The sequence below is a fragment of the Passer domesticus genome, chromosome 11 (genome assembly GCF_036417665.1).
Source record: "Passer domesticus isolate bPasDom1 chromosome 11, bPasDom1.hap1, whole genome shotgun sequence".
In the NCBI taxonomy this organism is placed as follows: Eukaryota; Metazoa; Chordata; class Aves; order Passeriformes; family Passeridae; genus Passer; species Passer domesticus.
In genome coordinates, this window is record NC_087484.1 from 19,005,383 (window position 1) to 19,020,701 (window position 15,319).

General features: G+C 40.7%; 1 protein-coding gene across 14 annotated transcripts in view; it reads right to left on the minus strand.

Annotated features, from left to right (window-relative positions):
- GIGYF2 (GRB10 interacting GYF protein 2) overlaps window positions 1–15,319 on the minus strand; it is a 72,275-nt gene that overhangs the window by 56,794 nt on the left and 162 nt on the right. For 8 of the 14 annotated variants that reach the window (XM_064386108.1, XM_064386107.1, XM_064386099.1 and 5 more), the window contains exons 1-4: window positions 15,113–15,208; window positions 7,215–7,320; window positions 3,004–3,084; window positions 320–449 (exon numbers count right to left, since the gene is read on the minus strand). In XM_064386108.1, coding sequence (XP_064242178.1) covers window positions 320–449; window positions 3,004–3,084; window positions 7,215–7,267 — 264 coding nt within the window. In that variant the 5' untranslated portion in view covers window positions 7,268–7,320; window positions 15,113–15,208. Of the gene's footprint in view, window positions 1–319; window positions 450–3,003; window positions 3,085–7,214; window positions 7,321–14,217; window positions 14,245–14,548; window positions 14,736–15,112; window positions 15,233–15,319 lie in introns of those variants that run through there. The other 6 variants (XM_064386096.1, XM_064386103.1, XM_064386102.1 and 3 more) reach the window with 6 other exon arrangements.

Genomic DNA, 15,319 nt, shown 5'->3' on the forward strand with positions numbered 1-15,319 from the left:
CAACTTTAACCCTCAGTCATCTGTGGCAGTGAGACTGAATATGGCAATCAGGTCTTTTGTTCCCTGGGGTACAGGAAGTTACCCCTAAAATGGAAGAAAAACAAAAAACAAAAACAAAATGCAAACAAACAAAAACCCAAAGACATACTGAATCTGGAAAAGTGCACACACAAAAACCACAATCAGCCCTCTTCAGTATGGGGATTGCAAGGGGTACATGATTTCTTTGTCCATAACCACAAAATACAAACAACTGTTCCTAACCACAAGACTGTCATTAGGAATACATACACAAGGCCACGTTCCTCTTCCTGCTCACCTTATTATCCTTTAGAAAAAGTGCCAACATTTCTTCTCTCCCATAGCGATAGTCTGCTAGTTTGTACTTGGGCAAAGCCGGAGACAGAGGAGGGGATGTCACACTCCCGCCACTAGACAAAGCTCGCAGCCTGAAAGAAAGAAAAGCAATGAGAACTGAACTGAGAACATCTTCACCTGTGCTACCATCCCTCTGCACATTTACAGATCTGACACACACAAAGTAAATACAATACTGAAAGTAAAGACATTACAGTTTAATATCGAAACTCTCAGTGCTTCAACAGGAAGAGTGGAAGAACCACAGCCAGAAGAGCAAGAAATAAAAGAATTCCCATGAGCACATCAAGGAATTCAACTTTCCCCAGGAAAACTCTTATGCTGACTATACAGCAAGCCAGCTATACCCCTTGCATAAGCTATTCACACAGGCTGCACACAAATCAGTGGGACATCTTAATGACAACAGCTTCGTTTTGCAAAGAAAAATTCTTACCATGCTAGAGAGTGCAGGAAATATTAAGCTAAAGAGTTTATTCAGATGCTTCATGAATTTTAACAGAATAGCACAGTAAATTTTATAACAAAGTTTCTTCTCATGTCTCTGGAATCCTTCCTTACCACAAATTCCTTAACACAAGTTAAAATTAATGGCTTTTATTTTTTCAGAGTGCATATAACATTTAACTTAGGCTATCAATAAAAGAAAAAAATAAACGTAAACAAAAGATATGCACAAAATATAGTGACACTACTTCAGAGAAACTGGAAGCAGCAATCTAATAAATCTAATCTATGGTAACAGATAAATATGCTATGACATTTGGTCTCAGCCCACACAGGTAAGTTACTTGACTTCTTGCAGGTAGCATCTTACTGTTGTACATTATGCCCATTCTGCAGCTGAATTAGTCTCATTCTACACAGCCGCTTCCTCAGCTACCCAAATACTTGGTATTTTTAAGTTTGAGGAATGTTTTACAAAAGAGTATGTGTGTCAAGAAACAAAACCCTGCCCATTTTCTTACATTCTTTTTGATGGGCAACTTAAGACAAGTAGAACAAGTAAAAGCTCTTCTCAGCCATCAAAAAATCCTTGGAAGAGAAGTAGCTCTGAACTACAACAGTGATTCAGAGACTACCTTTCACCTAATTATTGAAGCATGCTTCGATTTGTTTTATTGTTCTCCAAACAGAAAAGAAAATCATTTGCAAGTCAAAAGCTGATCTTATTTTTTTAGTTTGGTGCCACCCGGTGGCAGATCCTCTACATACCACTTCCAAACAAACTGCCTGCAGAAGAATTATTTAAAGGATTTGAAGGCTTGGTGCAATGTTCAACACTAATCAGATCAAACACGACCCAGAGTTTCACTGTTAAGTGATACAGCAGCTTACATGACAGACATGGCTATACCACAACCCAAAAGAAAACTTATGAATCTTAGTTCCTTTTTATTCCTGTAAAAATACACTAATTCACTGAAGTATAATATATGTTTCCATATATAATCTAATCTGGTTTTTAAACTAACTGGAGATCACTACGACAGTTCCCTCACTGTGACACAGCAATTAAGTTACTGTTGAAATATATGTTTTTTCAAGAATTGTCTTCCCTCTTCTCTTTTTTTTTAATATAACTTTGGCTTCCATCCATCAAGAATCTAATCATGTCTGTCTCTTACACTGAAGAGCATTCCAGCACAAGATATCTGCCTGGTGGGTATATTTATAGATATTGATAAAATCATTCTTTAACCTTCTTTCATTCTAACAAAATAGACTGAGCTCTCATTGTTTCACAGGCTGCAAGTCATGTCTTACTTCTTCACTGAATCCTCTCCAATTTCTGTGTATTGTGTATAGAAATGTGTCAGCAAAAGTGAATGCATTCAAGTAACAGTTCTATCACATGCTGTGCAGTAACTGTATTTCCTATAACCACCCTGCATTCCCGTTCACACACTTGGACATCACCCTTCAGAAACCACACCATTCCCAATTCCTGTTTGTGACTGAAGTCACCAATACTCTAACAAGAAATTGGAACAAATACTGAATAATCACACCTGTGCAATTGCTCGTTCAAAAGTCAGGACAATGCAAGTCAGACAAGCTGTACATCTAACAGCTGACAAAACTGTATGACAGCGTGGATTCCCTTGAACACAACAGCTCTCTTTTCCTGACACATTTCAATACAAATGTGCAGGACACTGACACAAAACTCACACTTCTGCCATATTCCATACAGGGATTAGGTTTTTTAAAACTGGGAAAAGAAAAAGCTTGCTTAGCTATAGATTTAAGTATAGTGAGGAGAATTTAAGAACTTCCTTATTAACATGCATCACAGAGAAAGACTGAACAAACACATCTTCAATTATTCTGTGCATACCTCAGAGATCATAAACATTATTCCTCCTTCAAATGCTTGGCAGCAAGGTAAATATTATGCATTAACATAACAAAAAACCCAACTCAATTCATACACAATGCCAATTCACAAAATGAAGACTAATTTTATAATACTGCTTTAGAACACAGGCCAGGGACTGAGGTGAAACAGGATGAAACAACTAAGGTATTATATCCCATTCAGTCCCATAATCAATTCCGCTCCAAAGGAAAAAAAATCCTTCTAGACAAGTTCTGGAGTGTGACAAAACAGACACAACTTACCATTCAGGCCCAAAGTTAAGTGTCTGAGTTTCTGCTGCCATTTTTTCCTGTTCTATTCCTCTTTTTTTAAAAAGTGTGAACCTGAAAAATAAAAATATTTATGATGAAGACAGTGGGATTGATACAGCCCTTCATAGATTAATTCAAAATACAAAACAACACCTGGGCATGCAAAGAAGTGAAAGAATTGACTACACTGAATTTATTTTTTTTAAGGAATCCATTTCAACTTTCCAACACAGATTGATTTAGTAATATAGGAGCAACTGCATCAAGATTTCTTCCCTAAATCCCTCTTTTAACAGCTCAAACAGGACACTGGATTAGGGTGTCTGAGGAAACAATTTGTACAAACACGGAGAACTTGATGCATAATCCTCTTCTCCAAGAACAGTAATGCTTAATTAACAGAATTGCTGCTTCCTGACAATTACAAGAGGATAAAAACCCCACTAGAATTACAGCAAGACAGATTTGCCAGCTGAGTGGCAGAGTATTCAAGAATTTTCCACTGCTCATTCTTGAAAAATAAGCCTTCTAAAGATTGAGTACATCCAATGCTACCACATACTCTAAAATTCTGCAGGCAAATGACAGTATTTCTTTCATTCTTGGATTTATCAAGCAAAAGAAATGCATAACTTCAGACTTCAGCTGATTTCATTGCTATTAGCCAAGGCAGGTCCTGCAGACACCAGCAAAGCTCAAGTCAAGTTCCTGCATATCCAGAGTGTATGGATAAGAGCAGATGAAGCCATACAGGAGGGAAAGAACAAGACTAAGGTAAGGTAACTTTTCCCTAACAGAACCAAGTCCAGTCCAGGCAGTTCTGGAGAAGTGCCCTTTCACGCAATAAACACAGCTCCTCTTTCCTTCCAGCACCAACCAAATCCAAATCTGCAGAGGAAGATAGTTTTTGTTTTTTAAAAAACAAACACTGTAGGTAAAGCCCAAGAAAAAGTAGAATTTGAAGCATCATCTTCAGACACTGGTTGATTAGACTTCAAGAACCCATAACGTCAGGGAGGGAACTTTGCTGTACCAGAACCACATCCCTCAGCAGATCCAGGAACTAAATAAGGAACTTCATGAGTTTGTCTACACTTTGCATGAAAAAGTGATGAAAAAGAAAAACTAAATCCAGGGAGATAGAGGTGGAAAGGGCATTACTGGGAAAAAAAAACAAAACAAAAAACAAAAAACAACAAGACAAAACTAAACAAAGGAAGCTTCTTTTCTTATATCTACTCCACAGAAGTAATAATATTAAAGAAAATAAATCAAGACTCTCAAAGCAAGAAAATGACAAAACATGCTAAAACTAAATATGCTAAAATTGCTTAAGCAGATTTTACCCAAATACTTGGGACATAAGATTACAAATGCTTATAAAACTCCCTGCAATCTAAACCCACCAACTAATGTTTGGTTTATGTATTTTAACAAAATGCTGTATCTTCTTTATCCCATACACAAAATAATTTATATACAAATCTTAATGTTTTTATTTTCACAATAATTCTAGACAATTGAAAGGAATTACCCCTACTACCTGCACCAAAAACTAATACAAAAATACCCAGATATTCTCACAGGCCTAGTCTGAGATGACTTTGGTCTGATCTGAGTTGCCTTTTTGAAGCAGCTGACAGCTCATTAGAACATTCAAGCTGTATCCATTCACCATCCTGCAAATCAAAATATAAGGTGAGGGACCCAAAGACAACATGCAGCAGCCACAAGAGAAAATATTGTGGGGCAATTCAAGTAACCCATCACACCCACTTGGCCAGAAACAAGCCTCTAACACAATTCCTAGTAGCCTTAATTGGGGGGCTGTCCCTCTACTTCCTGCAATGCCTGGAATCCTTCTGCTGGGCAGGTGTGGGGTGGAGAGTTTTCACATCAACCCATGAGCATCACCAGGGAACCTGGGATCTTTAACTCCTCACATCAAAGCTACCCTAGTATCAGTAACACCAAAAAGGCTGGCACTCAGGGTTAAACAACAAAAACACAGCTGAAAAGCATCAGATGCAAGGACAAAGCACTAAACTCCAGTCAAGATCAAGCTATTCACTGGTTCTGGACCCACTCAGCCCTACTCTTCAGCTTCTACATTATCTTCCCAAAAAGCTGAGGATGCTGTGCCATGTTTCTCTGCTAGACTTCTTAGCAGTTTAGCACCTACAAGAATGCTAGTCTCATCCCAGTGAGCTGCTGAAAGGCTTTCCATATCCCTCATTTTGGCCACCTCACTTCTTTTTGTGAACTCTTCCTCTTCTGCATTGCAGTCAAGTAAGTTACTCCATCCCTAAAAGTTCTGACTGTAAGAATTTTGAGCTGAAAACAAGACAACTGTAAGTGAATGAAATTGTACTGAATACATCCCCTTCAAAACAGAATACAACAGACATGCAGGTGATCTGAATAAGTGTGACAGGTGAACTGAATAGACAACATTACCCAGAAATAAAACACATGAAAAAGAAATTACAGGCAAGGCTGGGAGAAAAACATGGGACAAGAGACACCATGGAAATGGGCAATGATTTGGGAGGAGGAGGGCAAAGAACAGGGAAAAGGCTCAGGAAAGTTGAGACAGCAAGTGCACCAGAGGAAAACACAAAAGCCACGTCAGAGCCGATGAAACAAAGGGAGTGGACAGCCCGTGCTGCTTCTGCTGGTTCTCAAAGTGGCAGCCAAAGGAGAGCATGGACGCCAATGTGAGAGGAGCCTCTGAGAGTGACTGCACACCACACCTGGCTCGTGTGCAGGAGAAGCTGCACTAACTGGAAAGGCAAGTTGGAGTGGACAAGGCAGCACTCGCACCACAGGAGGCAAAAGTCAGGGTGGAGCAAGAAAAAGGATGAGGAATTCAGAGACAGGAATGAATGATCAGGTTACAAACTTCACAGCTTTTGCTTAGCCAAAATGGTTAACTTATCACATCTTTATTATCCAGATCACTTTCTTGGGTCTTAAAATTCAATATTAATAACAGAAATGTTGATTTTGGTCTTTAATAAAATGCTGCTTCCTTATTAATCAAGGATGGCAAATTACAAAAATAACATATACCTAATATTTCCTTCTTGATATAATTTGATGAGGGAAAAAGCCCCTTTCTGAACAGCTAGTTTTGTGAGTTGAGGTTTTCTACAAATCAAAGGTTATTAATCAAGCAATCTCCACAATACAGATTTTATATGGGCAGAGAGCACATGGGCAGCCTCAAGCTGAAGTGAGAAACTGAGGCAATATTTTGATAACAGCAAGTTAACACCACTGCTTGGCCAAGGCAGCTACCTGGTGCTTCCCACCACTCCTCCAAACTGCAACATTTTTCCAAAGTTTTCTTCAAATAAGGTCAATATTTGATCAAGGTGCCAGCGCAACCCTACAAACAGCTGGGGTTTTCCTGCATATTTTTAGGAAAAAATGGAATTGGCTTGTAAACTGGAATTGGGACCCCATTTTCCTGAGGTGACAGCCATAACCAGCCACCAACCTGCCATCAGCATGCAGGAGTGAAAAGAGAAGAAATCACAGCAACCCCACCAACAACCTGCAGGCTGGCAAGAGGGAAAAAAAACCCCTGATTTGTCAGCTGTTTAGTACTCTGAAAGTCAGAGGCCCACCCTCTGAACAGACACAAATTGTAATCTAATAACAAGAAGCCTTTAAGTGGCTTTCACTCACAATTAACAGGTAATATATGTGCAGAAGCTGCCATCAGCAACACTCATTTCACTGGCTCACTTTAGGAACAATAGTTATTTTACCAAGCTTACAGTTTCTTAAATTATTTCTCAAGCTCACTATTTAGTATCTTAGAAATGTATTAAAGCTCTCAAACATCTGCTACAGACACAAGCCAGAACTTGATTTTACTAGCTAGATTTATGTGTTAAAATGCAAAGATGTTTCAATTGAAGGTCTACAATTACTGTGGCCCATTTCACCCATAAGCACTGGTATCTTATTTAAAACACACAGCTAGCTAATAAATATCTAGCCAAAAATCTATTTTCAGAGATTTGAATGATCAAAACTACCATTTTTCCATACTTTGCTGAGCCTCATATAATTGCCATTAAGGTTCATTCGTTACTGATGGGCACTTGCATTAAGATTCTCAGGCCATGTTAAATTCCTACATTTCCATTACAGAATTCTCTCAGTTAGTAGCACATGACTATCTGTCTCACCACGACATTCTGCTGTTCTGGGTAGAGACTATCAAGAGAGAGGTTCTTGGCATTCCAAGTTAAGCCTAGGCAATAGCTGCATTCAGGTCTGACCATCTAATCTTTTCTGCAGACAAAAAAAAAAAAAAAAAAAATTAAAGATTTGTACTGTCATTGCAATTTATAGCTCTGGGACCACTGCTGGCTTAGGTTTTTAATTAACTTTGGAAACCTAAACCTTGAAAAAAAATATACCACTGATCCTTCCGATACACACATATTTTATTTTTAAATGGTCTGCTCTTTGATCAGAGATGTTTAGGAAGAAAATATCCTTTCCTTTCAAGGTAGTTCTGTTATTTCTGTAGGTCTGAAAGAGTCTTTTAAACCTAGAAACTGGATGAAAATGTGAGAACCAAAGACCACAACAGAAATCCAACATAAGCAGACTTAAGTGCAAGGAAATGGGTTGTCCTTAAATAAATGTGGAGAAGGAATTTAACAGCAGTGTTTCACCATTCAACAGCAACATTACATCAAGATGAGAAAACTTTACCTTCCACAAGTAAGAAAACATTCCACAGGCAACTACTAGAGCTAGCTAATGTCAGTGTCAGTAACTGTTTTTTAAAAAATTAACAGGTTGACTGAATAATTAATGCTGATTTTCTCTAATTCTTGAAATATTAAGGATGATCCACAACTGTATGCAAGGCACCTTTGAAGTACAATGGTAAACAGGATGACTCAGGTGGCCACACAACCTGTTTGATATGAATCACTGGCTAAAGCAGACAACACTGATTAAAGGACACTGACATAATTAAGGCCAGGCAACATAGATTTATGGAAGACATGCAATCAAAATATACTTTTGTAAGAGTAGAAATGTCATTGCTTGAGCAAGCAGATAAATTTTAACTTCTGCAGGACATTTCAATTCAGTAGAATGTTAAAAAGGATAAAATAATTTAGAACCACACAAAAAGTCTCAAATCATCACAACTTAAGTTCTCTTCTAAAGAATCTACAACAGTCCAGCTCAGACAAAAAACAAATTCTCAAAACCAAGTGAAGATAGTTTCTTATCTTCTATAGAGTCTGTAACACTAGCCATAAAATTTCCAAAACCTAAGGATGACAAACATGGATATGGTAAATAATGGAAACGACACATCATCAATAGTACCACCATGAATTATTCAATGACTCAGTCCAGTACAGCAGGTTGCACTGAATAAGGCAAAGTCAGGAGACTCACAAGCAGAAAACACAGGTGATATATAAGAAATGCAAGACTGTTCTGGAAAAACACAGTCCTGAAACCATGCTGAGATTTATTACATTAATCAACTGAAAAGGAATATATGATACAACATTGACTAGAAGAGCTAACAAAAAAAACTTAACCCAGGAAAACAAAAATGCAGAGTAAACATACACCAAAATTTTATCACTGAAGGGATACAGTGTCCTTTCTGTTCTAAGAGGCAAAAGAGCTGATAAATCAGGTGTTCAAAAATTGATAGGATCTGACAGATATGCCCTACAGTGAGAAGAAAAAACACCAACATGCTAAAGCTCTATTTACTGAGCTTTGAGAAAAAATTAAGTCCCTTAGTCCATAAACAGTCACTCAGGTAAAAACATCAGAAGACCCAAGTTTATTCAGTGAAGGGACTGAAGGAAGGCATTTGGAGATAATCAAGAAAGTTACCTGGTTTTAGATCAATGTGAAAATATTTTCTAATAAGTATGTTCCAGTTTAAACAGAAAATTAATCAGAGGGAAAAACATCTATTAGTCACATTATACAAGATGCCAGAGAAGTCACAGGAGTCCCTTCTGGCTTACCAAACCCAATTCCTGATAAAGGCGTGAATTTTCCAAGGCCTATCTACCCACACACCAGAAAGTTTTTCCTAAGGGAGCAATGTCCAAACCATCCACTTCTCCAGAAACTATGCCTTTATTATTACACTTACATTTCTAGATCTCTTCAAGTCTTATAACCTCCCTGTCTCAAACCCTTGCCAAAGCATTTCAATCTCGTGGCAGTTTCTGATCAGAAATTGTCCATGACTACCTCAAATGGCACTTTCAAAATGGCACTGCCCTGCTCACTGCACAGCTGCACCTAAGGCTTCATGGAGCACCTCAGCTCACAACATGCTGCACCCTAGTCAAGAAGGACAAAGTAGCCCTTCAAGGACAGAACTGACACAAGAGACTAACAAGAGCTACACACCTAAAAACCAGATCCAAGAAAAATTTAGAACATGAAGTAACACAACTCAAGATGCACTCCTCCTTTCCTACCTACTGCTGTGAACTTGGTGGCTGGATGCAGGCTGAAGAGCTTTGCACTTCTTGCTTCACCTGCACACAGCCAAACATCCAGGCTTTCCCCACTTCCCCAGCAAACACAGCGTGACCTCCACCTTTATTACCAGGCTCTGAGCCAAAGGCAGACACCAGCGATTAAGCTCCAAGCAGAGTCAGGGAACCACACCCTTGGCCTTGCCACTGGCTCAAACACAAATGCTTCTCATTCCAAATCCTATCTCAAAATCCTGCCAGAGCTCACTTTCCAGCTAAAAAAAAGGGAAAAAAAAGAAGTCACTTTCACATCTGTCTACCTTGCACATGGAAAACTTGCTGGTAGATAACTATTTCATCTGTGCCCTTCCACAAGGCATTACACATCAAGATGCCAAGTCTGTCTAGCTGCTCCCCAGCAGGGCCAGAAGCCAGACTGTGAACACAACCAAAACCCCACTGCACCACCTCTCTCCCACTCACCACACACATTATAGTCCATACATATTTTCTAAGTTGAAATTACTTTCAGACTGTATTCACTGACAACAATCACTGAATTAACAGATCTGGGTTGCTGAGAGGGTTCAGGGGTCTGTTTTTAACATGTCATTTAAATAATTTAACCAGCTTCTTTGGGTTTTGGATATTCTCTCCCTCCCCTCACACCCTGTTCCTTAAAGTTTCCTGCTCATGCAGTTCTGAGACATCCTATACTTCAGGAAACAAACATTCAACAGTGAGTGTTTAACAAAATATTCTAACAGAGAGAATCAGTATGTCTGTCAGACTGCATATGAACTACAATACTGTTAAACAGCATATCCATTTTTGCAGAATTTGCTAAAAAAAAAAATCACTTATTTTGATCTAAGAACTGTATCTTTGTAAATTGACTTGTGATGTTAGCCTGATCCTGGCCTTAGTACTCTTCAAACTTAGTGTTACAGAGAAAAACACATATGCAGATGATTCAGCATTAACGAAGCCTACCACAAAAGCTTCCACTGGTTTAATGGTGGTTGAATGGGGCATCTGATTTATTAAGTCAAGTTATGAAATGTTTTTACATAAAAACCTTGCCATATGCTATTCCATGATCAGCCTCACTCACTTTGTCACACACAGTCTAACACTGACGTCAGCCCTGCTTTGTGCAGGAGGCTGGAGCACACAACCACCAAAGGCTCTTCCAACTAAATCATCCTCAGATTCTAACACACGTGGCTCAAAAAAATCAGTTTATAAATCCATTATTTGCCAGCCAAACCAACTCCTTGCCACATGACATTGTGACTCTAAGGCTGAAGGCACATAAATTCAGCTAGTCAGCTATCTATCACCACAAAACTTCACTCAAAGTCATCCCTGCGGTGTCCAGAGAGCATCTCTTCCTTGTTTCTTCCAGTCTGAATGGACACACCAGCACACAAGGATTCCACCTGCTTCCACCCAAACTGATCTACCCATGGACATCTACAGCCTCTGAGTCTGCCAGTCACACAAGCCAGTACCTTTATCCTAAAATAAAATAACGGAACGCAATTTACATTTATTGTCAAGAACAGAAGGAACATAAAAGAAACTGTTTCATTGTAACCAGAACTGGAAACAGGTATTTCTCAACTGAATAAAAAGGACAAAATTTTAAGTAACAAAACAGTTCAGGAACTGCAGTGCATCATGCTTACTTTCACTGGAATAATAACTATTTAACAGCGCGAAAATATCTTTCTAACCAGTTTTTGTAACTGTATATGTAAGCTTGTTTATTTTTTTATAATGAGAAACTACATATACAAGCAGACCTACTAAAGCCATCAAGTTATTGTTCTTTACTTCGCTTGATTTTTTTAAGCATATGGCCAAAGAGAGAATTATGATAATGCACTGTTTTAATAACTGAGATAATAAAAAAATTAGTAAGTGATCCAAAAAGCAGTCAACAACACAGTACTTTACAACAATTCTCTAAATATCCATCAAAATTTTTCACTGACCTACACACTCTACAACCTCTCCACAGCTCATGGGATTCCTTCTGCTTTTCTCTATAATCCTGAGGTCTACATATCCAGCTTCTATGTAGTACAAGCTTTAAGGATTACAGGACAGGCTCACTCCTGAAAAGACACACTTTGATTTCATGCTTGGGAAAAACCTCAGATGCATCAAAACAATTCTATGCATCCTTCCAAATAAAACAAGAAGAGAGGCAAAGAAAAAGTTTCAATGGCAGCCTAGTTTCCCATGCAGGCACCAAGCCATCTCTACAGTGTCTAAATTCAAGGAATGCTTAATCACCTTTAGAGGAAATGGAATGAAAGCCCTCCCTCTGCAAAAAAAGAGAAGTGGACACGTTTTGTAATCAACACACAGTGGCAATCTCGGCTCCTAACAAAGCAATGCAAAGACCTCAGCCTGCTACAATCTCCAGCTGCCATCTGAGCTTAACATAAAAAAATAATGGTATTAAACATCCCCATGATGAACTGGTTATATATATCCACACACATATTACCACCAACCACAAGAGGGCCAATGCCATACAGACCTTGTCACTTAAAGCACTTAATTCTTAGCTCCCTCCATAACTTAGGCACACCTTGAGCAAACTTGCTACGTTTTCTCACTTCTGTCGATTTTCAAAACAGATCTTTTATGCAAACAAAAAAACTTCTGGATTTGAGAGCAAGAGATACAAGGAGAGGCTAAGCTGGGTGGGAAACTGACTTTGTTCCCAAAAGAGCAAACACCATCCCCCTGCAGCGTTTCACACACCTTGCATTTCAAATGTCACTCTATGAATTAAAATAAATTGATGAGAAAACCACACACAGCAATAGTCCCTTTCAAGACAAATGCTTCCTCAGTAAACAAAGAAAAAGGTTTCTCCTCACCAAAGCATCCCATGGCTCTCTAGGAAGCTCTGCAGGGAGAAGGCTCCCTTCCTCTGCCCCATGGCTCTATCTAAAATCATTAATTTTATACAGTTTATCTCCACTAATCTTTGAGCAGAAGCACTGAAGTAAAAAAAAAAAGTTAGAAAAAAATGTAAGAAAAAAAGAAAAATTAAGAAAACGTGCTAGGAAATGCTAGTTTTTTTCTAAATCAGACTATGAAAGAACTTAATACCATACTTTAAAGAGTCTTAAGGAAGAACTTTAAAGACATCAATGAAAGAATAAGAAACATATCTAGGACAGTTACTTGAACTTGAAAGACCAGACAAAATAGACAAAATAAAATGTCATGTTCTTAGTAATTAAAGTAAATAAATGTACAGAGAGGCCAAAGGGGAAAGCACAGGTCATAGTACCCAGCTCATCTTCATCAGTTACTATAAACCAGTGTTGTCCCTTCCAGGTTTAAGTAGGAAGATCTTTCAGCACAGAGATGTACCAGCAAAGCCTTCAGCCACTCAGCTGTCCCAACAATTGATTCCATGGAACTCCGACATCTAAGGTTGTTTTTATTTTAATGAAGTATCTACAGATCTTAAAAAACTGCTATTTTTTTTTTCTTACATTCAGGTATGAGGAACTCCAGTTTGTGACAGAACTTCATTCAGACAACTGGCCTTGGCAGAGATACATTGGTGCTTAGGCTCAATTCCTTAAAAAAACCCAAAACCTACTTCACATTTCTTTTTTACACAGGATTTTTTCCTCAACTGAGGAGTGAAACAGTAAGGAAAAAATTAATTACACAGCCCTCAACTGTCTCTTTAAAGCATTTCTTTAACTTACATAATCACAGGGATCATAGTTTTAGTTTACTGTATGTTTTAGAAACACAAGCAAAAATGCAAACAGGAGCACCTGAGGATATTTTACAATCCTCAAGGTCAACACCTGTAACAGAAGTTAGAGTCCAAGTTTTCACTGTGGTATCAATTTTTTTAAGCACCCTGTGAAACAAATCATTGCTGCTCCAAAACCACATTACATTCTAGTTCTTTGCTCCTGCTTTAAAGCACAGGCTCAAGAAACCCTTGAGAAAAAGGCCCCCAAAGAAACACAGTGACCAGGTGTCCCCAGGCACAGTGCTGTACCCAGGGGCTGGGAGAGCCTGAGAAGCTTTTAAAGCCCTTCAACTCCAGTATTCACCCACAATACTGTCAGCTACTGAAGCAGTTTATCAAAGTCTCACATAAAAGGTGACATCCAACTTCCAGAGCTAAAATTCTGCCTTCTCTTTAATCCAGCACACTGTTGAACAGAAACTTTATTTTTTATAATCACACACTCATTCAGAAATTAACCCCAACACACAACCACTGACATCAAGTGACCTGTAGAACTACATGGACCTGGGGAGCAAAGCAGGTGCACAGGGGGCCACGGACACTCAGCATCTCTGCTGGCACCCCCGGGACTAATGAGGCCACACCTTTTCACAGCAGCATCACCCAACTGCTCAAAGGACACCCATCCAAATGCACGGCAGGAAAACCAACACCTCACAGCAATAAAGCTCACATTATCTACTGCAGTCACCACCCAGTAACAAAACTTAGAAATACCAAACCAAAGCTTTTGCTGGTGACAACTGTAACCAATTTGTTTACAAAGGTTTCCAATTATCACAGTGTATCAACCAAGTGCTCCATTCACAGAACAGCAAATTAATTTTTGTTTATTAAAGAGTTTCATAAGAACAAAAGCAACCAGCAGAGTTATAAGAAAAAAAAATTCACACGTACTTTCCAGGAACTTGCCCAAGTCAGCTCCTGAAGCAAGAAAATAAAATGTGCAGCAAGAAGTTAGAGGAATATAATCAGAATTCAGAAGTTCTTTCCCCGCCCACCCAAGCAAACAGATATTCAAGAATTACAACAAAAGCGACACACCACGAACGTTGAACTGAATGTTACTGGGGAAAACGTGGATTTTTATTCCAGAAGCACTACTTGGGAACACCTCCTTTTGGCCTACACCTTGTCCCAATTCAAAGTGCAATCACAGAGAACCGAAAGAGCCATAAGCGGTCTGTTGACACTGAAACTACTTGTCTTGGATCAATACCAAACGTACACAATTCTGATCGATGCCTTCTTCAGCCTGCCAAGGCTTCTCCAGTCCCACACTGCCGGTCACCGCTGCTCCCAGCACCCAGCTGCCTGCGCGGGGGAAGGCTCGGAGCTGCCTCCTTCCTCGGCCAGCGTAACCCGACAGAGCCGGGCGTGCTCGAAGCGGGGCTCACCGCGGCGCTCCCGCTGGGCTGGGAGGGGACGAGCGAGTTCACAAGGGTCAGTGCAGGGGAGACGGCCCCGGAGGGCGGTGAGGAGCGGCGGGCGCCCCGCCGCCGCCTGACAAGCACCAAGGACCCGCCTGGACAGCTCAAGGCCCGCTCGCCCCAGCTCCAACGAGCCCTGCGGAGGCCCATGGCGAGCGCAGGGGGGCCCTCCAGGCGCACCCCCCCACCCCCCTGGGCGGCCTCGCCTCCCGGTTAGGCCGCGGGGCGCCTCGGTGCTGCGGCAGCCCAGGCGGACGGGAGCCGCCGGCAGGGCCGGTGGTCGGACGGGGCGCGCGGCGGCGGGGGCGTGGTGGGGGCGGCCGGGGCAGCGGCGGGGCCGGGCGGCGGCGGCACGGCGTTACCTGCGCTCCCGGGCGGAGAGTCCCTCACAGCCGCGGCGGCTCCTCAACCCAACAACACAAGATGGCGGGTGCGCCGCCACGCAGCGTCACGTGAGGGCCAGGCCACGCCCCCAGGCCCCGCCGCGGGACCCGGATGAAGCAGCGGCGCTGCCCGCCCACCCCCCCCGCGTGACGTCATCTCGGAGAGGGGCGGGCCTCGGGCGCCCC